Source organism: Eptatretus burgeri, chromosome 13 (assembly GCF_056783735.1).
Source record: "Eptatretus burgeri isolate ZD-2024b chromosome 13, Ebu_testis_v1, whole genome shotgun sequence".
Classification (NCBI taxonomy): Eukaryota; Metazoa; Chordata; class Myxini; order Myxiniformes; family Myxinidae; genus Eptatretus; species Eptatretus burgeri.
The window spans coordinates 30300630-30323725 of NC_140973.1; the positions used below are offsets into that span (position 1 = coordinate 30300630).

General features: G+C 41.6%; 2 protein-coding genes across 5 annotated transcripts in view; one reads left to right on the forward strand and one right to left on the reverse strand.

The window, feature by feature from the left end:
• The window catches only part of RAD51 (RAD51 recombinase), a 78830-nt gene that overhangs the window by 49475 nt on the left and 6259 nt on the right, over positions 1 to 23096 (reverse strand). The window lies entirely within an intron of this gene.
• ZFPL1 (zinc finger protein like 1) lies at positions 2429 to 22853 on the forward strand. Its single transcript, XM_085851892.1, has 8 exons — positions 2429 to 2598; positions 2713 to 2815; positions 5078 to 5189; positions 6781 to 6974; positions 12334 to 12406; positions 12657 to 12836; positions 16978 to 17113; positions 20466 to 22853. Exons 2-8 carry the CDS (start codon positions 2714 to 2716, stop codon positions 20656 to 20658), a joined length of 990 nt encoding a protein of 329 aa, XP_085708018.1. The 5' UTR covers positions 2429 to 2598; position 2713; the 3' UTR covers positions 20659 to 22853.

Consider the following 23096-nt stretch of genomic DNA (forward strand, 5'->3'; position numbering starts at 1 on the left):
AATGGTGAAGTTCTGGAATACTGTACTGTAAATGGTGAACTTCTGGAATACTGTACTGCAAATGGTGAAGTTCTGGAATACTGTACTGCAAATGGTGAAGTTCTGGAATACTGTACTGTAAATGATGAAGTTCTGGAATACTGTACTGCAAATGGTGAAGTTCTGGAATACTGTACTGCAAATGGTGAAGTTCTGGAATACTGTACTGCAAATGGTGAAGTTCTGAAATACTGTTCTGCAAATGGTGAAGTTCTGAAATACTGTACTGTAAATGGTGAACTTCTGGAATACTGTACTGTAAATGGTGAAGTTCTGGAATACTGTACTGCAAATGGTGAAGTTCTGAAATACTGTTCTGCAAATGGTGAAGTTCTGGAATACTGTACTGTAAATGGTGAACTTCTGGAATACTGTACTGTAAATGGTGAACTTCTGGAATACTGTACTGTAAATGTTGAACTTCTGGAATACTGTACTGCAAATGGTGAAGTTCTGAAATACTGTTCTGCAAATGGTGAAGTTCTGGAATACTGTACTGTAAATGGTGAACTTCTGGAATACTGTACTGTAAATGGTGAACTTCTGGAATACTGTACTGTAAATGGTGAACTTCTGGAATACTGTACTGTAAATGTTGAACTTCTGGAATACTGTACTGCAAATGGTGAAGTTCTGAAATACTGTTCTGCAAATGGTGAACTTCTCGAATACTGTACTGTAAATGGTGAAGTTCTGGAATACTGTACTGCAAATGGTGAAGTTCTGGAATACTGTACTGCAAATGGTGAAGTTCTGGAATACTGTACTGCAAATGGTGAAGTTCTGGAATACTGTACTGTAAATGGTGAAGTCATTTAACTTTAACATTGTTCCGAACAAACGGGCACAGGAAGAATGCAGGCATGATAGGATGAATTGTCTTCTCGTGCGCCAAAGTTCCCTGTGTAACATTGTTAAAAACAGGAAGAAATGGGGAGGACAGAGAGTTGGGGGGGGGGACGGTGCATGCAGTTGGAAGAGGGGAGGGGGGTTTGAGGGCTTGGCGTGTGGAATGGGGATTGAGTACTTGGGGTGTGGGGCAGTTGAGGACTTGAACAAGAAAAGGGGAGAGGATGACAGAGTTAGGTTGGGGAAGTGGAGGCAGAGATGGCACAGAGTTGGGATTGAGGGATTTGAAGCTTTTGAGGGGTGGAGTTGAGGACTTTGAGTGGGGGGGGGAGGGTTGAGGGTTTGAAGAAAGGGGGAGGGAGCCCAGAGTTTGGGTGTGGTGGTGCGCGAGGGGGTGGCAGCGAGAGGACAGAGTTGGGGGAGGGGCTGAGGACTTGGGATTGTGTGTGTGTATGTCGAGGGGGGAGGGGTGGTTGGCATCCTGAAGTCACATTTACATTATGCAGAATTTCCATGGGTCCCAGATAGTCCCGTTGGGTCTTTTAGGTCCTTGTGGTCTTTTGGGTCCTCTGAGTCCTTTGGGTATGTTTGGTCTTTGGGGGTACTCGGGGTCTTTTGGGTATTTTGGTTTCTTGGAGTCTTTAGGGTCATTTGAGTCTGGGGTATTTTTGGTCTTTTGAATGTTCGGGGCCTTTGGGGCATTTTGGATCTTCGGGGTCTTTTGGGTATTTGAGGGTCTTCAGCATCTTTTGTGTCTTTTGGATATTTAAGGGTCTTCAGGGCCTTTTGAGTCTTCAGGGTATTTTGGGTCTCATTGGTCTTTGGGATATTTTGGGTCTCATTGGTCTCTGGGGTGTTTTGGGTCTTCGGGGTCTTTGGGGCATTTTGGGTCTTTTTGGTCTTCCAGGTATTTTGGGTCAGGGTCTTTTGGGTCTCATTAGTCTTTGGGGTCTTTAAGGATCTTTTCGGTATTTTGGGTTTTTGGGGTCTTTTGGTTCTTTCAGGGTCTTTTCAGTGTTTGGGGTATTTTGGGTCTTCGGGGTATTTTGGGTCTTAAGAGTCTTTTAGGTATTTTGGGTCTTCAGACTATTTTGGGGGTCTTGATGGTCTTTTTGGTCCTTGGGGTCCCGGTTATTTTGGGTCTTGATGATCTTTCAGGTATTGCAGATGGCGCTTCATATATTCTCCGCAGCACACCGGCACATCCTACCCCCCACCTCCCTTCCCCTTCGTCGTGACGTAATAAGTCTGGCACCTCACAGCTGAAGTCTTCGTGATGATCACCTCTGTGTACCCTGAAACTGGACGGTCTCGATTTGCTTTTTCATGTTTGATGTCATCCTGTATTTTTTTAATAACGTGGTCTATATAGATCTGAGTAGATCTGTAAACTCTGTAAAGCACAATAAACCATGAAGCGGAGTTTATGGAGGGCGGTTGGGGGTAAAATAAAAAAATACTTTTGCGTTTCCACTCATTCACAACGGGGTTAGTTTTGTGATAATGTTTATGTGTTTTATGATGATCACGTTGGTGAAGCTTGTGTGACGTCATAATTTCGCCAGTACGGAAGACGTGGCAGGAATTACATCTGAGGCCTTGTTGGACTATCGAGTAGATCGGTGGGGACGGGGTGTGAGACTTCAGGGATATTGAAGCCCATCCTCAATAAACGAGAGGCCATGAAGTCTGGACGTGATCCTCATTAATGTACAAGTCGAGTTCGAGTTCGAGTTCGAGGATTCTTCTGTTTTATTCTCGCTTCGTCCGTTTTCTCTCTCCTCTCCCTCCCGATTTTTTACCTTGATTTCCTTGTGTCCTCAGCATGGGTTTGTGTAAGTGTCCGAAACGCAAGGTGACCAACCTGTTCTGCTTCGAACACAGAGTGAATGTGTGCGAACACTGCTTGGTGGCAAACCACTCGAAGGTGGGCTCCAAACCTGTGCTCGTTTATGTTTGTGCCACAAGATTTATTCTCACGTCATTTCTCTGCTTATTGCCTTGGGCTCTCGACCCGTTTAAATATGACGTCAAACGTTGGTGTCCTCGGGTGCTCTCACACACGTTGGTCCTGATAACGCATCCATCCATTTCCCAAGGTTTTGGAATTGACTACACCTTTGTGGTTCTGCCGCCCTCCCACAGGTACAACTAAAGGCCCATGTAAACCTGGTGTTGGCTCAGTGGTGTGGGTGGCGGCTTGGGATCCTGGGGTCCTCAGTTCAAGCCCCGTCGGCCGCTGAATCAATACACCAGGGGGTTGACTCAGCCTGTCATCCTTCCGAGGTCGGCAAAATGAGTACCAGTTCCAGTGTGTGGACTGGTAGAGGGGCATTGCATCAGCTACACAGTCGCGCTTCAAGAAATGATAGCTACCCGGGAAGCTAAGCTGCCACACGACCACCACCACACTCTAAATTGAGCTTAGGTACATCCAATCTACTTTGATCACCGTTGAGATGTCTCCACAACTTGATCGGAGTCCACCTGTGGCCAATTCAACTGATTGGAGGTGATTTAGAAAGAAACACACCTTTCTATATACGGCCCAACAGGTGACATTGCATGTCAGAGCAGAAACTCTACCATGAAGTCCAAGAAACTGTCCGTAGAGTCTGAGATATAATTGTGAGGAGGCATAGATCTCGGGAAGGGTATAAAACAATTTCTCGAGTGTTGAAAGTTCCCAAGAGTACAATAAGCTCCATCATTAGGAAATAGAAAGAATATGCAACTACACAGACTCTTCCTCGAGCTGAACTGAGCAACTGGACAAGAAGGACCTGGTCATGGAGGTGTCCAAGAACCCAATGACCACTCGGACAGAACTACAGAATTCCTTGGTTGAGATGGGAGAACCTGCCTGAAGGACAACAATCTCTGCAACACTTCACAAATCTAGGCTATATGGGAGTGGCCAGACGGAAGCCACTCACGAGAAAAAGGCACGTGACCCCATGCCTGGAGTGTAAGTTCGATGAGGCATTTATTACTTACGAGATCTTTAGATTTCATAAGTATGTTGATCACTTCTGGACTCTGTTTGTGTGTTTGTAGGCACGATAACTCGAGAACGGAAGAAGCTACCAATGTCAAATTACACCACGTGATTCAGGAGGGTGATGGTTAGCGCTGATTAGATTTTGGTCAAAATCGGTCAAAGGTCAAGGTCACAGTGAGGTCAAACATCCAAAACATTCGATTTTTGATGGTTTGGTACAGAATCATCGTAGAAACTTCTGGTTTGCGTCGCTACCTTCTCTCGAGACAGCTTTTATTAGACAAAGTCAGAGGTCAAGTTGACGATTTTGTAAGTACCAGTCTATGACTGCTTGTTTATTTATTCATTCATTCCCTCTAACTAGCAAGTTGCCCGTGCCCACATTGGATTCTAAACAGGAGAGGGATGGAGGTGGCAGAAATGCATATCATGTCTTCTGTCATCAAGCCAGCAAGCTGGGAGCAACAATTCACATTTATTGCCACATCTGATGCAATTTAAATGCTCTAATGGCACTGAGGTGCTCCATTTGAAACTGTTCGATATATGTAGCTCTTTGATGCCTACGGTTCGTAATAAATATTTGTATTGGTGTCAAAGCCAGTGACGAATAGCAAATTAATAGTAAGATGCAATAAGTTACCAGGGTGGCAGGTTAGCTCATTCCATGTCATGTTTTCCATTTGAGTTGTTCATATCTGTTTAATCCCTGACGGAGTTGGAGTTCATTACAAACTACAGTTCAGATTTTGTGCCACCATAATGCGCTGAATCTCGTTGCCCTTCGGTTTTCGGATGGTGATGTAGAGCCAGGGACAGAGATGCTCGTTAGATCTCATGGTATCTTTTGAAAAGGACCAGCTATTGTGTGCTTGGTGTACCTAGGGTCTGGTTAGGGGCATTAAATAAATCTTCCTCCCCCTCCTCTGGTGAGTGTGAAGGTTTGGATGATCTGTATCCATACCCTGGACTGATTAAATAAATGGGATTTAGTTTTATAATTGTATCGCTGCATTATGTCAGCTGGGTTGTGGGCGTAGCAGAATAAATGGGCAAAATGACTGAACAACTTGTCCTTGTATTTGATCTCCGATGGTATCACGCCATCCTTGGATTGATTTTTAAAGTGATATTGTGGCTTGCAAACTTTCATATCTTTGCTCCAATGAAATGATGTTTGTGCTACAGTGCATCGTGCAGTCTTATCTACAATGGCTCCAGGACAGCGATTATGATGCTACGTGCCGTCTTTGTCAGCAGCCATTGAACAATGCAGAAACAGTGCGATTAATATGTTACGGTAAGCTTTACGCACTTAACTCATCCCATCTCCACTTGTTTATTTGCCACCTGTCAACCTCAAACCTTGATATACAAATTGCCACTTGTTTTGATTCATGACTTGAAAGGCTTCACCAAGTGTGTGGAAAGAGCCACACTTTGTTTACTTGTTTATTTTTGATAGCACACGCCACAGAATCAAATCTTCCTATCCCATTTGACCGAGTTCACTTGTTAAGTTCAGAAATGCAGATATGGCACACACAGTTGAAGCTGAAGCATACTGTACAGCGTGAACAAGCATCTAGGCACAGTGTAGTGGAAGACATTGGATGACACAGACTGACTGACCTGGCCATAGTTTCAGCAAGGAGCGATGCATTTCAATTCAAAACTAAAACGGCACTCGGTAGAGCACATTCCTCCAGCAGGATGAACAGTTTACGTTTTGTATACCACTGATAGGCCGGATCTGTCAAAATCTAATTGGTTTGTTATTATATTGTTCCCTAACCAAGTTATCCACCAAGTTTCATCCGAATCCGTCCATGACTTTTTGAGAGATCATGCGATACATAATTTTTGTCCCTATCTCCTAATGGTGACGGATTACTTAAATTCTAGTATCTGGATTGGGATCTTCATAAAAATCGAATCTATTCATCCTTGTCACACACCCAACCTGTCCACCAAAGTCTGTCCGAATCCGTCCACAACGTTTTGAGATATCCTGCTCACAGACAGACAGGAAAACAGACAAACAGGGATGAAAACATAACCCCTGTCCACCTTCAGTTAATTAAAGGAGAGAGTGCCATTTTGAAAAATTATACGGACTAGGACGTAGGCTTTGTTTGGCGATTTCAAACTGCTTACCAAACCATTGCAAAGAAGGAAACAAATGGTAACTACAAAAATGAGAATCTGTTTTAAGAGCTTAATACCTCGTTCTCTAAAGGAGTTTTTCCAACGTTCTTTGCCTTTTTTGTCATATTAAGTGGCATACGTATCTTTAACTGCATTGATAATAAAACAAATCTGTGTGTGTGTGTGTGTGTGTGTGTGTGTGTGTGTGTGTGTGTGTGTGTGTCTGTGTGTGTGTGTGTGTGTGTGTGTGTGTGTGTGTGTGTGTGTGTGTGTGTGTGTGTGTGTGTGTGTGTGTGTGTGTGTGTGTGTGTGTGTCGTCCCTCGGATGGACATTAAACCAGTGTCCTCTCTGCCGACATTAGTTGGATGGCATTAAAAATCCAATGGTATCCTTCGCAAAGAGTGGGTGAGCTATCGCTGGCACCATGAACAAATTCCAAATTATTTCCCTAACCTACAGAGAGCATTACATCCATCAGTGGCACAGTCATGCCCTCAACCAATGATGCTGCATATAAAAGAAGACGAAGACCCACTCCCACTCATTTGCACTGACTGCTCAACCGATGAAATAAATCATGAAATTTGCACTGACTGCTCAATAAATCATGAAAAAAATCAGATTACATTGTGTTGTGCCAGCCATTCTTGCTTGCAAAGCACCAGAGAAAAACATTCTTCTTCTGAATTTGATTGTCCTTTATTTGCCCAAAACAGTTTGCTTGCCTTCCTATGCTTTGCAGACGTTTTTCATTGGGATTGTTTGAGCAGCGCAGCGAGTCAGCTTCCAGCGACCACGGCGCCTGCTGGTTACCAGTGTCCGGGTTGTGCCGGTCCCATCTTTCCCCCTTTAAACATGGTTTCTCCCGTGGCGATGGTACTTCGAGAAATGCTCGGCACTGCTAGTTGGGCACGAACGAGCCTTGGCCTACCCATGGTGAGATAATAGGTTGGATTGGGGAAGAAGATGGAATGTTATTGCGAGAGCATTGATGTAAAGGTATGGATGAATTATGTATTGAAGGATAAAAATCAGGTTTCCTATTTCAGATAAGAAAATAATCAACCATTTATTTTTGGAAAAAACTACTTTTGTACTTTTTTGCACTAAAAAAATTTCAAATCCCTTCCGGTAACGTAAAAAAACAAAATAACCACTTCCTGTCATGAAAAAAATCACCAGGAAATATTAAAAAATCACTTCGGGAAATAAATAAAAAAATCACTTCTGGAAAAAGTTTTATAAAAAACAAAATAAACACTTAATGTCATGAAAAAAATCACCAGGAAATATTTTAAAAATCACTTCGGGAAATAAATAAATAAAAATCACTTCTGGAAAAAGTTTTCAAATCCCTTCCGGTAATATAAAAAACAAAATAACCACTTCCTATCATGAAAAAAATCACCAGGAAATATTTTTTTTAAATCGCTTCTGGAAAAAAAAAAATCACTTCTGGGAAATTTTAAAATCCCGGTAATATAAAAAACAAAATAACCACTTCCTGTCATGAAAAAAATCACCAGGAAATATTAAAAAAAAATCACTTCCAGAAAAAGTTTTAAAATAATTCCCGGTAATGTAAAAAACAAAAGAACCACTTCCTGTCATGAAAAACATCACCAGGAAATATTTTAAAAATCACTTCGGGAAAAAAAAAATCACTTCTGGAAAAAGTTTTATAAAAAACAAAATAACCACTTCCTGTCATGAAAAAAATCACCAGGAAATATTAAAAAAAAATCACTTCCGGAAAAAAGTTTTAAAATCATTCCGGGTAATGTAAAAAACAAAATAACCACTTCCTGTCATGAAAAAAATCACGAGGAAATATTAAAAAAATCACTGGGAAATAAATAATCACTTTCAGCCATGAATAAAAGAAAAAAATCATTTCCGGAAAAAGTTTTAAAATCACTTCCATTAATGTAAAAAAACAAAATAACCACTTCCTGTCATGAAGTAGTATAAAATCACGGTAGTATAAAAAAATGACTTTGGGAAATATATAAATTATAATGACTTTCGGTCATGAATAAAAGAAAAAAAAATCACCTCTGGAAAAAGTTTTAAAATCACTTCCGGTAATGTTAAAAAACAATAACCACTTCCGGTCATGGTAAAAATCACTTCCGTAAATAAATGAATAAATAATAATCATTTCCGGTCATGAAAAAAAAGAATAAAATCACTTTTTTTCAAAAAAAAAGAAAATCACAAATCAAAAAATCTCTCAGTAGTTACAGTTCGATCTCAACTTGTGTTTTAATTAATTGATTACAAAATGCATAGAATGCCCAAAACTGGTCATAAATAGTCCTACCAATTCCCCTTATTCGCATCACTACCTGTTCTCTCTCATTTACATCCCAAACGTCATTTCTCACTTGTTATAATCATACCACATCAACTGTCACCTCGTGAAAGTCCAATAAATGCGATATATAAATACAGTCGAGCCCCAATACAATTTATATGCAGCAGTGCAGTGGATTTGGTTCAACAAATAGCAAAGCAAAATTTTCAATAACATAATGAAGATCAATTAAAGTATTAAACCAATGTGGAGAAATAAATCCACGTCCAATGGGGCCGGAAATAAAGTTATGAGAGCATGAACCAAACTTTCAGTCATCCGTTGATTTAATTGTGAGTGGAATTGTATATTATTGGGCAAATAGAGGAAATTCGGTAAACACATTTTAGCAACTTCAAGGATTTAGGAAAGTGTTGAGTCCACAGTGACATATAAAAAGTCTACACCCCCTTTCAAATTGTCACCTTTTGTTGTCTTGTAGCCTGGAATGAAATTTCATGAAATCAGACTTTTTCCACCTTTACTTGCACGTCGTAACCCACAACTTCCAAGTGAAAATCAGATTTGACAAATTTCAGAAAATTAATTAAAAATACAAAACAAGAATCTCTTGGTTGAATAAGTGTCCACCCCCTTATATAATAGCAATTGTAAGTTAGCTCAGGTGTAACCAATCACCTTCAAAATCACACAAAAAGTTAATTGGCCTTCACCTGTGTTAAATTGCAGTGATTCTGATTATTTCAGAATAAAATTAGCCGTTTCTGTAGGTTTCCTCTGCTGGGTAGTGCATTTCACAGCAAAGACTCAACCATGAGCACCAAGGAGCTTTCAAAAAACCTTCAGGAAAAAGTTGTGGAGAGGTACTGATCAGGGGATGGGTATAAAAACCTTTCAAAGGCCTTGAATATCCCTTGGAGCACAGTCAAAGACAATCATTAAGAAGTGGAAAGCGTATGGTACCACCAAGATCCTGCCTAGATCAGGCCGTCCCTCCAAACTGGATGACCGAGTAAGGAGGAGACTGATCAGAGAGGCCACCAAGAGGCCAATGGCAACTTTGAAAGAGCTACAGGCCTTTATGTCAAAGACTGGTCACTGTGTGCATGTGACAACAATACCCCAAGCATTCCACAAGTCTGGCCTGTACTGTATGGCGGCAAGAAGAAACCAATTGCTCAAAAAAGCCCACCTTGAGTCTCGTTTGAGGAATGCAAAAAAAAAAAAAACACTCCGGAGATTTTGAAGCCATGTGGCAAAAAGTTTTCTGGTCTGACAAAACCAAGATGGAACTTTTTGGCTTAAATGCAAAACATTACATTTGGCACAAACCCAACACAGCAGATCACCCAAGGAACACTATCCTTACTGTGAAGCATGGTGGTGACAGCATCATGTTATGGGGATGTTTCTCATGAGCAGGGACTGGGGCACTTGGCAGGATGGAATAGAAAGTGGATGGAGCAAAATACAGAAAAATCCTGGAGGAAAACCTGTGCCCTCTGCAAAAAGTTGAAATTGGGACGGAAGTTCACCTTTCAGCATGACAATGACCCGAAGCACACAGACAAAGGCACAATGGAGTGCCTAAGGAACAAAAATATAAATGTCCTTCAGTGGCACAGTCAGAGTCCCAACCTAAATCCAATAGAAAATCTGTGGCATGACTTGAAGATTGCTGTCCACCAACGCTCCCCATGCAAATTGACTGAGCTTGAACAGTTTTGTGCAGAAGAATGGGCAAATATTTCCCAATTAAGGTGTGCAAAGTTTGTAGAGACCTATCCCAACAGACTCGTAGCTGTAATTGCTGTCAAAGGTGCTTCCACCAAGTATTAACTCAGGGGGGTGGACACTTATCCAACCAAGATATTCCAGTTTTGTGTTTTTAATTAATTTTCTGAAATTTGTAGAATTTGTTTTTCACTTGGAAGTTATGTTATGGGTCACGATGTGTAAATAAAGGTGGAAATAGTCTGATTTAATGCAATTTAATTCCAGGCTGTAAGGCAACAAAAGGTAAAAATTTTGAAAGGGGGTGTAGACTTTCTATAGGCACTAGATTTGAAATGGTTAAAGCAGAGATCAATTGGTGATTCCTAATTTTATGATTGAGGTTGAAGCTTTTTGACATTGGATGATGGGTGAAGGACCAGTATATCAGTCTTCACAGCACTGAATTTGAGAAAGTTAATGGACATCCATATATGACTTGGAGATGAGCATTCTGTGGAAGGAAAGGAGATGAGTATAACTCGATGTGGGACTGTAGAAGAATGCGTGCAACATGGATGTGCTATGTATGGGAGGATAGATTGAGGAGCAAGGCCAGAATTGAGGTGATGGGAAACTGACGGTCCACTAATCTGCCTGCAATGGGCGAGCAGACTTCAAACTCAACCTCCTGTTGAGTCATGCCAATAACTTGAACTCGATAGCTGACAGAGGAAGATGGGAAGCAGCTGCAGCACCCTCGAGTAGAGGCCTCTACTCATTCATACTTCAGATCATGACCTTATGCATTGTAATGATCTCTGAAAAGCTCAACATTGACTTAGCTATGTGGAGAATATCTAGGTGTCAGTCAACCATGAAGGCCAATTTAGAGAAATGGTCAACTCAAGACAGGTTGTGATATTATGTGAGGAAAATGAGCTTCAGGGCCTGCATCTCTTCCATGGGTTGGTCAGAGAAGTAAACTGGGAAGTTTGAAAGTCAATCCTTGTGAGATCTTCCTGCATTGAATAACGTGCTCCTGGTTAGATGACCGACGACTTGGTTTTTCCAGATCTGCTGAGATTGAATGCCACAACAGCTTGCTTCTCAGAAGTCTGGTGCACTGATCTGCACAGGGTGGAATTGTCAGCAAAATGGTACAGAGTGTTTTCCAGGATAGCAGAGAGGTCATTGATATAGACCAAGAAGAAGGTTGGACCTCAAACACTGCTTTACGGGACACCAGCCTCGAGAGGCAGATTACAAGACAATACCATCAAGCGCAACACATTGTTTCTTCTTTCACAGAAGACAAGATAACCATCCAGCAAAAACAGGTATTTGATGTAACTTAACCATTGTAGTTATAATAAGGGTAATGATGTCACTTATCCATTGTAGGAATAACATGGTAATGATGTCACTTATCCGTTGTGGGTATAACAAGGTAATGATGTCACTTATCCGTTGTAGGTACGAGCAGCGTACCTGCTGTTCGGGCGATCTTGTCCCAAGCAGACAACATGTTCTTCTGAGGCATACCTTTATTTGGGTAGTATATAGGCAACTGACAGCATTGTCTAGTCAAAAGAAACAAATAAAGAAATAACTCATGAAGTTTCGTGCATGAAGCAAAAACATACCTACTGCTTATAATTCAAAACACACCTCAATGGACTGGAAAACGTGGGGACAAGAATACTGGACTGTAAATGGTGGAGACTTGTAATACACTCCCCCACCTGGAGGTGGTGCTGCATGATACATACTTACATAGAGAATTTGCTTCCCCCCCCCCTCCCAAGACCACCAGTAAAGATAAAAACACCCATATACATTGATTTGGGTTATGATGATCCTATGTAGCAAGTCTGGATGTAATCAGCCCAAAAACTGTCAGAGTAGTGCGACAAACAAGCACACAACCACCGGTCCGTGAATTTGTGGAATTCACCGGTCCGTGAATTTGTGCAAGTAAGTATATCAAGGTAATGATGTCACTTATCCATTGTGGTTATAACAAGGTCATTAATGATATCACTTATCCATTGTGGGTTGAACATATTACATACAGAAGTGTCGGACAAACGCCACAGTGATGCGGGAAATTGGGCTAGGGATGAAATGTAAACATTTTGGCCTTTCGTGACTGTTTACCAGGGAAATTATTTTGTAGAATTGTTTAACAATGAATGTTTCTTTGTTTTTACTTTTCACGCTGTACACATGTACTATGTTTTTTTTGTGTTTTTTTTTTTTCAGGTCGATGAGTCAACACAACCACCAATAGTTCTTCAAGAATCTCATGACACCACAGACTGGTCTACATTTGATGGTAGGTATTTTTCCATTAACTTAACAGTGGGACTGTTAAGCTGTTCGAATTAGCTTGGAAAAACCCAAATTTAAGCAGTTAAAATATGCATTCCATCACATTTTGTCACCATTTTTCTTTGCCAGCCTGTAATGTGCAAGTCAGCATTCAACTCTTCTTTAATTTTTATTTTTTATTTTCCGAGAAACGATTTGCCCTGATCCTGGCCAGACTTGCCAGCTATTTTTCTCTTATCACCTCTCCTTTCCAGCCATTGAAGGCGCTGCACCTGGGGATTCCAATGCTGTGAGTTTTGCGCCTGGCGATGGGAGGTTTGAGTTAATCGGTGATCAAATCGATCGGGTTCAATATCCCGGGCTTGGAAATGAGGAGAAATCTTACACGACGCTGAACATTCCTGAAGAAACCATGCCTTTCTCAGGAACAACAGGTATTGATCCTGGTTAGTGGAATAGCAAAGTACATGATGAACCCTGGGCAATAGAAGGCTGCAGGAGTTAATGATGCCAGGGGTAAAAAAAAAAAATTAAATCAAGAGCAGGGGTGACAAGATGTCAAACTAATGAAATAAATTATAATGGTATGAATGGGTCATAGAACAAAAGGAAAAGGAGGGAAATGGGGGAGGAAGAAGGAGAGAAGGGGGAGGGAGGTGAGGGGAGTGTAGTGGAGGCATAGATGGGTGTGTCTAGTGTGAGGGAAGAGTGAGCCAGCTGGGGAAGAGGAGTTGTGTGTTGAGGGTGAAAATGTGAGTGGAGAGAGGTTTGTGTGTGTATGTGTGTATATACGATGGTTATAACAGGCTGGTATCATAGGTCCAGCAGGTCAGCCCGGGCAGCGCTGCTGATTAATGACCAGAATGTCCCAAACTGATCAAGAAGTGGTCTGACTAGGTAGTTTGAATGTGGGATCAATGGAGGGGAGATGAGTCTAGGTGGTGTAGATAATGCAAACAAGGAGGTTGAAAGTGTTGGGTATGTGCAAGAGACCAAATGGAAAGGGGATAGGGCGAGGAGGTTGATAGGAGGGTATAAGATGTTGCACGTGGGAGGGTATGGAAGAAGTAATGGTGTGGGAATAACAGTATCGAGAGAGATCAGCAAGCAGGTGTTCAGAGTGGAAAGATGGAAGGGATGGATTGTTATGGCGTGCGTGGTGGTACAGAGGCAAATGGTTTGTGTTATGTCGGTATATTAGCCACAAACGAGAAGCAAGAATTCAGGGACGCACTGGAGAGGATAATGGGAATGGTTGAGCTGGAGGAGGTGATGTGCATTGCAGGGGACTTCAACACACATGTGGGAGGAGCAGAACTGGGTGAAGAGGAATGCTTTGGTAAATTTGGATGGGGAACAAGGAATAGAGAGGGTCAAGATCTGGTAGCAAGAAATGTGATGGCCAAAGCTGGTTTGTTCTTTCAGAAGTGGGACAGCCACAAAATTACTTACAGGAGTAGACAGCATAGAACGGAACTGGATTGGTTGGTACTGAGGAAGCGACAGTCCTGGAGGATCGAGGATTGGAAGGCAATGGTGGGAAAGCATCTCACCCCTACCACAAGCCGGTGAAGAAAAGGAGGGAAGTTAAGAGCAGGGGTTGGAAGGTTATTTGGTGGGGGAAGTGCAGGGACAATGTCCTCATAGAGTGCAAGGAGAGAATGAGGGCCAGCTATGAGTAGCTTAGTGAAGATGCTGCAGATTTGGAGGTATGAAAGAAATTCAGGGCATTGCAGAAATTGTATGGAAAGACATCAGGAAAGGTTGCATCGTCTATTTATGGCAGAAATTAGGTATGGTGGATGGAGGAAGTAGCGAAGACAGATGGGGAAAGGAAGGTAGTTTGGTAGAGGATAGAGAAGATCATGGATAGAGGGGACCAACCAGATGCAGGGTTACTGCACCTGTATGGTCAAAGGAAGAAAGCACCAAGAAGAGCTGTGGATAAGGTGAGGAGTGATCTGGAAGAGGTGTACAAGTTGGAAGAGGATAGTGAGAAGAAGATGATCTATAAATTGACTTGTGACAGGGATGAGGATAGCAAGGACATGAAGGAGGTGGGGGAGAGATGGTGATGGCAACACCGAGATGGATGGGAGTGCCGGCCCAGACAAAAATGCTACAGTGAGAACTATAGTATATGAGAGTTGTACACTCATATACTACAAGCCTGGTGTTGGTTTAGTGGTTAGGGTGGCGGCTTGGGATCCCAGGGTCCTGAGTTCAAGCCCCGTTGGCTGCTGAATTAACACCAGGGGGTTGACTCAGCCTGTCATCCATCTGAGGTCGGCGAAGTGAGTACCAGTGTACTGGTCCCGGTGTATGCCCCGGTTAGAATAGGTATACAATATCCCTGTGTGTCGTAAGAGGCGACCAGGGTTGGCGTCAGGAAGGGCATCCGGCCATAAAACATTGCCTCAAGAAAAAGCCTAACCCCTGCACAGCAGGGAAAAATAGCTGTAAAAACGGTCATTTATTTTTTTATATTACACTCATATACTTCAGTAGTCTGCAGAGAATTTCTACAGGAAAGGAATGATATTTTTGCTTGGGGGGGAAGCAAAGGTTAGTTTAGTGGAAGGGATAAGCCTGGTGTTGGCTTAGTGGTTAGGGTGGTGGCTTGGGATCCTAGGGTCCTGAGTTCAAGCCCAGTTGGCTGCTGAATTAATACACCAGGAGGTTGACTCATCCTGTCATCCTTCCGAGGTCGGCAAAATGAGTACCAGTGCACTGGCAAGGGGGACACTGCATCAGCGGCATCGCCGCGTCCCAACCAATGATGCAACCAGCAGCTACAGGCTGCACTCGATAGAGAGAGAGTGGAAGGGATGTACAACAGAACAACAGAACAGCGATTTAGACACATTTTTCATAGGTCGGCATACGCTGGCTAAATCGTCAAGGTGTGACTGCGTGGTTGACACTTCCAATTCTCAGACGGTTATGATTTAAATCGGCGTGCGGCAGGTTTTTAACAGGCTACGCCACGAGTTCGTCGGCGATACGTGCAGCGCGTTATGCCTAAGTTAAACTATCGTTGGGCGTAGATTGTGAACGCCGACAACAGGCTAAGCATTCGTTGGTATAAGTTATCTATAAGACAACGAAACGTTCTGTGCCCGTTACTAATATGTTATGCATACGACCAACACGTTATGAATACGACCAAAACTTTTTTTAAAACATCAAAATTTCAGCGTACGCCAACGTTTTACATACATTTTTATACGTTGCCATTGCTGGCGAAATCGTCAAGGTGTGGAAAGGCTCAACAAGGTATACAAAAAAAAAGGGAAGAGTTTTGGTTGGTCTGTAGATGTCAGAGGAGTTTAATGTGAATATCACTTGGAGGCAGGGAAGCTCTCAGACCACCTGTGTTTATCATGGTGATGTAGCTGGTAAGCAAGAGGGTACATATGAAAGGGATTTGGGAAGCATGGACTGAGGACAGGTATGGATAAGACTACTTCTTCTTGCTTATGGCAGCTTGGCTGCCGGGTAACTATCATTTTGTTGTGGCGCGACTGCGCTGCTGATGTTGCGCCCCTCTACCAATACACTGGTACTCATGTCGCTGACCTCAGAAGGATGACGGGCTGAGTCAACCCCACGTGGTGTTAATTCAGTGGCCAACAGGGCTCGATCTCAGGACCCTAAGATCCCAAGCCAGCCGCCCTAACCGCTAAGCCAACACCATGCTTATGGAGAAGACTGAGGTGATGTAGATCAGGCAGTGGAGAAAGGAAATGAATATCAGGTTAGAGGGGAAGGAGATCAGATGTGGAAATAGGTTTGAGTATCTGGGAGCAACAGTGACCGGTGATGGTAAGTCAGGGACAGAGGTGCGGAAGAAGATTCAGGTGGGTGTGAATGCGTGGAGGAGGGTAGATATGAGAAGAGCCTAGATATGACTGAGACTGACCTTGGAAGGATGAGAGGCTGTCTACCCACCCGGTGTTCATGCCATGGAGGACAGGACTCAAGCCATCCACCTTAACTTTTAGGCCAACACCAGGCTTATTTCAGGAGTGAACAGGGTGGATTAACTGAGAGATGAGACTTGCATTCAGCTGAGTTTGATGGGGAGATTGGTAAAAAGCCAGTTGAAGTGGGCTGGACACGATGTGGATGGAGGAAGAGAAAATGGCAAAGAGAGGGCATAGGTTGAGAGAGCAAGGAAGGAGAAAAAGAGGTAGAGTTTGTTGAGAATGGAACATTGTGTGAGGAGGGATATCAATAAGGTGGGGGTAGATAGAGAGTGGAGGGAGTTGGTTGAGGACAGGGGGAAGTGGAAGAGTATCACGATCGAGGCAGGGCAGAACCTTGGTACATTGGACCTCAACCCAAATAAAGGGAAGATGAAGAGAAGAAGAATAATGGGTGAGGAATGTGGGATCATTATGAAAAGAGCCTAGATATGACTGAGAATAACAATTGTGATGATGCCAAATGATGAATTGGTGGCAGTAATACCATTTGAAGCATCGTTGTTTCGTTTAAAAGATAGTTAATTGGAGATTGCTACTTGGTAAGCCATATAATGTCATGTTTGTCAAATGTTTTTGTCATTGCCAGGCACGCAAGTATCAGCACAACGAAAGGCACATGAAATTGTACGAGAGGTTTTGCAGTTTCCACACTCGTCAAATGACTCAGATGAGGACAAGTACCGACGTCGGCCTGCATTCCAATGGCTAGCTCAGTGGCTCAGGTACTTAGCAGTGTATGGTGAGGGTTTATATTGTTACACTTCCACTAATCAACCAAGGTCCTCGCCCATTAATGTTTTTGGCAAGTTCCATATTATTTTTTTCTTTGAGTCATTCCACCTCATATCACCGGAGGCCTCCCAGTTGACCCCCTCAGATTTACATTAAACTTTCATAAAACAGTTCCCAGGTATCAAAATGAAGCTGCGTAAAATTTTAGGTCCATAGATGCGGTCAACTCCGAGATATTGAGGGTTGAAAATGTGGTTGTGGCCCTATTTTTATGGTCGTTGCGAGCATCACAAAATGAACGGCTATTTTTAAACTCCCACAACTTTTAAAATATTAATGCTTGAGCTTGAGCCTTGAAATTTTCAGAGATTATTCTTCTATAACTGCTCTCTAAGAAACCAACATAAAACGGAGTATACCTCTATTAATTTTTATGACCTGATCAGTTGAAATCCAGAAAAAAAATGTTGGTTTTGTATGAAGACCCAACTTTGAGACCCCATATATTTTTATTGACCCATCCCAGAAGCTTGAAATTTTTTCAGGTAATAACTGTATGGTAGTAGTATTCAAATACATGTTTACTTTTCTTAATCAGTCATATATAATAGTCATGATACTTCAAAAATGAAAATTTTCATTTTTCCCTGAAATTCAGGTGAGGATTGTAAATATCTGACAAGGTATACCACTTCAAATTGTTCACCATTGGAACGATCATATTCAAGTTAACTTAAGTCTAACATTTCAATGTGGTATAATGTTTCTATCAATATTTTTTAAAATATTTGAATAAATGATGTTCTGCCAGTGCTGTGCGTATTGTGTGTGCTATTTAATGAACAGTCCTTTTACATGTAGTACATATGTGTAGTACATGTATATACAATGTACATACATATCATCTGCTCTTAGGATACCATGAACACAATACTTTGAAATTTGAATTTGTAATTCTTTGTTTCTCATTTGTAAATAGCAAGAGCTTAACTCATCTGGCTGGGGCTAAAAATAGAACTCAGGAATAGGGGCTGATCTGCTGATGTCAGAAGTGTATATAGTTACATTCAAGGGAGGACATTTGTTGGGTTCCTTTGGTCCATGTGATGAAAGTTATTGATGCTCCCCTAACGTCAACTGGGAGGCAGTACAAGCTCGCACCTGACTTGGAAAAGCAGATCAAGGACCTATTCAAATCATTTACATGAAATGTTTTATTACATTGTTATTGCAGTATGTGATATAGCCTGGTGTTGGCGCAGTGGTTAGGGCAGCGGCTTGGGATCCAAGAGGTCCTGAGTTCAAGCCCCGTTGAGCCACTGAATTAATACACCAGGGGGTTGACTCAGCCTGTCATCCTTCCGAGGTCGGCGAAATGAGTACCAGTATACTGGGCCGGTGTATACCCCGGTTAAAAGAGGTGTACCATATCCCTGTGTCGTAAGACGCGACCAGGGTTGCGTCAGGAAGGGCATCCGGCGTAAAACATGTGCCAAATCACTATGCGGATCATAATGGATGATCCGCTGTGGCGACCCCTAACGGGAGCAGCCGAAAGAAGAAGAAGTATTGCAGTATGTGATATATTTTTGTATTATTAATTAAAATCATAGAACTAATCATTCATGATTACCATGGTGCCCACACCATGCACACTCTTCATGTATTCACGACTGTGTTAACAACAGTTTTAAAAAAAATTAGAAAATATATTTTAAAAAAATATACCACTTTGATATTTCATGCTTTTGTAAACTTGAATATGCTCTTTCCAATGGTGAACAATTTGAAGTGGTATACCTTGTCATATATTTGCAATCCTCACCTGAATTTCGGGGAAAAATGAAAATTTTCAATTTTTGAGGGATCATGACTGTATTATATATGACTGATTAAGAAGAGTAAACATGTATTTGAATACTACTACCATACAGTTATTACATGAAAAAAATTTCAAGCTTCTGGGATGGGTCAATAAAAATATATGGGGTCTCAAAGTTGGGTCTTCATACAAAACCAACATTTTTTTTCTGGATTTCAACTGATCAGGTCATAAAAATTAATAGAGGTATACTCCGTTTTATGTTTGTTTCTTACAGAGCAGTTATAGAAGAATAATGTCTGAAAATTTCAAGGCTCAAGCATGAATATTTAAAAAGTTGTGGGAGTTTAAAAGTAGCCGTTCATTTTGTGATGCTCGCAACGACCATAAAAATAGGGCCACAACCACATTTTCAACCCTCAATATCTCGGAGTTGACTGCATCTAGGAACCTAAAATTTTACGCAGCTTCATTTTGATACCTGGGAACTATTTTATGAAAGTTTAAAGTAAATCTGAGGGGGTCAACTGGGAACATTTTCTTAAATTTGGTGATTTCAGATGGAATGACTCCTTTATCTTATCTTAAATCACATTTGCATTTTCTAACTTCAGCAAGGTGACTGACTGTATGACCACTTGTGACAGTAAAAGTGTGGTTTATGATACGACTGGCATCAGCAAAGTTATCTTGTGACTTGGACCAACACCTTAAGGCCTTGCCCCCAAGTGGTGCTGATTGAGTAAACATTGGCATTGAGCATAAGTTTGTTTTGGCTTCTGCCGAATAAGTCACCGGAGGCATTTTATTTGTTTGTTTGTTTGTTTGTTTATTTATTAATTACTGCAGTGCAATTATTTGCAATATGATTCATGTATTAAGATTTGAGTACGAAATAATTCGCTGATCTGAATTGATACTCCAGCTTTTGCCTGGGGGAAGCAGAAGTTAGTTTGGTCGAAGGGATGTACAATGGAACAAAGGGAAGAGTTTTGGTTGGTGTCGGAGGAGTTTAATGTGAATATCGGTTGGAGGCAGTGAAGCTCTCAGACCACTCGGGTGATGAATCACCCTGCGTGTGAAACACGAGGATACCGTTTATAGCTGGGTTGGGATTCAAACCCAGGCTAAATGGCTTTGAGGTGAGATTCGAACCCAGGCTTCGACAGGATACAGATGTAATACCCCCTCTTTCTGGTAGGATACCTCCAGATGAAGTCATTCTTTATTACAAGTCATAATTAATTACACCAGTTCTTTGAGAAATTAACCCGTCCATAAGCACGTGTTTTTCACTCGTTTGTCTAATTAATATGTACATATCTCTAATATGAAGACAGACACTAATCGTAGGTTTGTTGCATGTTTTTTTTTTTTTATTGTGTTAATTATATATTTGTTTGTCCATTCTGTTTGCTGTTTTGATTTGGTTGTTACTTTATGAGCTTGCTTCTGAAATTATTTGATTTCTCTCTCCGACTTTCATTGCTCCCTCTCCCTTCCCAATTGCTCCATCCAAGACACAGATCAACCGGTTCCCAGAGTCGGCGACAGCTCTCATCCCGGAAACGATGTCTTTTGCTGTCTCTGCTGGCCATCCTTGCATTGCTCACTTTCCTTGTTGTGATGTCTCACCTCGGTCAACCTATGCTCCAAGGAGATCCCCTTCTTGATCCCATGCAAAACCCAAACATTCACGTACAACCACAATGACAATAGTTAGTTATGTGCATTTTAATGTGACCCTTGTGACATCCCTCAGACTGTTGGCTTTTGTCTTTCCATTGGTGTTTGTTTGAGGTGTTTTGTCTCGTTTACCCCAGGCTGCTCACATACAGCAATTACAGTAAAATGTCAGATGTAAAATTTGACAAATTAAATGACCTGATTGTTTTCTTCAATTTTACATTGTGAGCGACCCAGAAACATCGCATCAGTAAGCAGTAAATGTAGAATAATAATGATAATGAGTTCAATTCATTGGTATGACTTGGACCGGGTTTGAACCATTGACCTCCCAGACTAAGATGGACGATCTAACCGTTACGCCACTGAGACATTACGCCACCATTCCTTAAAAAGACGGTGCTGTTGAAATTTGAGGAATCCGTCGTGTGCATCATGATTTGAATCTTCCACAATTGAAAATCGATGAACCCTCTTCTTACCTCGACTGACACAGATTGCTGTATTTGCATTTAGTAACGTTGAACTCATTTAAAAAGCGGGTTTTTTATTTTTAAAGGAGTTATTCTATTTGAAGGAATATCATGCTTAACGAGAGACAATTGCTTCACAATCGGCTTCAGAGTTAAAATTAAAAAAATTCCTCCACTGCAATCCAACAAGATAAGTGAATGGTGTGATGAGTTTAAAATAAAGTTGAGATTTCCCTCAGGACTTTCCCAACTTCAGACTTTCAGGCACATTTACAATATTACAGAAAATGTTTTTGAAACATTGAAAATGAAGTGGAAAACCTCAAAACCAATAATTTGCTTTGGGCGTTAATTTTGCATCTCGATGTGACCAAAGTGGTGAGAGCTGTCAATTTTCAGTTTATCGGGCTCGGCTTGCTGCTTACAGGTGAGATTTTTCATACAAAGACATGGAGTGAGATTTACAAAGGAAAGTCAAAATGACTGGCCCCAACCACGGAGTCTCCGTCCTGGACCATTAAACTGTATAAATGTCGACATGTTTGTATAGAAAACGGAATCCCCCCTAGCCTCACCCACCCTTCTTCAATCTCCTACTTTACTTCATGTACTCCATTTTGCCAATCTCCCCTGGAACTCTTCCTTTCTCCCCTCCCCCCCAACCCCCCGCTCGACCCCATCCCCCACCACCCACACACACACACCGTCCATCCCCTCTCTTTTCTCTCCAAATGTTTTCCTTTTATAATTTGGGTGTTCAATTTCACCCCACTACTTACCTTATGCTCACATGTAATATGTTGTTGGTCCCCCTAACCAACATTCAATCACAGAACAGTAGCTTGCATTCGTGGCTGGGACTCATGTTTAGGTAGGGGTATGGAAGTAATGGTGCTAGTGTAGTAATACGAGACGGCTGCCAAGACGTGGAATTTCCAGTTCTCCCTCTCCCCTACCTCTCCCCCACCCCCCCTTTTTTGTTATGAAAGTGAAAAATATTATTTTTCTGAAAATGCATTTTATTCACCATGGAAACCTGCATCTGGGCAATATAATCGGTCCTATATAGTTTGTGCCTCATACTGAAGGTTCTGTCCATTTCTTATTTCCGTCAAAACGGAGTAATCCTATATTTTAACAATACTGAATAATTTCTTTTGTAACTACACAAGTATCAATGTGTAATTTATGATTGAAGTTCTATTGTTTCGTGCAGATAGTATGCATACAGTGTCTGATGTTCTGCTGCCATGGTCACAGTTTTGAACGCCTTTCCACAAGCTACACTGGCATTCAATAGCGATCAACAAGACCTCATAACCACATTGTATTTTATTCATCTTTTTGGGGGAGCACGGCAATGCTGCTGATGCAGCGCCCCCATGTAGAAGGCAGCAGTAATTTGCCCGGGGTAACGGCGACGATCGCCGACTCATTGCGAAGGAGAGTGTCGGATAGTCAACATGCACAACATACAGAAAAGGAATGGTTTTGAAACAGTTAGAATAAAAAGCATTTTTCTGCATTTGAGAAGATTTTCATAGGATTCGAAAATATACTTTGAACTTGGCCATCGAATCGGCCTGTCTTAATGCCATCACCAAGGTGTTTGCACTATGCCCTCATCAATGTATGTTCTGCAGTGACTTGTGTTGAGAGATGTTCAAGGGTGTTGTTAATATGTAAAAATGGGAGCAAACGATTCTCCACGGGTGAGGAGTTCTACATAATAAATATTTTAGAAATGTTTGTCGTCAAATTGGTTTAAAATTTTGATCATCTTTCTTCTTTGATCCACATCACAGCACTTTGTCATCACAAATAACCAATGCATTGAAAAGATAACTGGAAGTTGAGAGAAAATGTGAAGTTCCCTTTGAATGAATTTTCTTGTAAGTTGCTCCGAAATATCAATTTTACAGCAACAACTCGTATAAACACAGAACCAGAACACAACATGGACATCACTGGATGAAATTATGCAAGATTGAA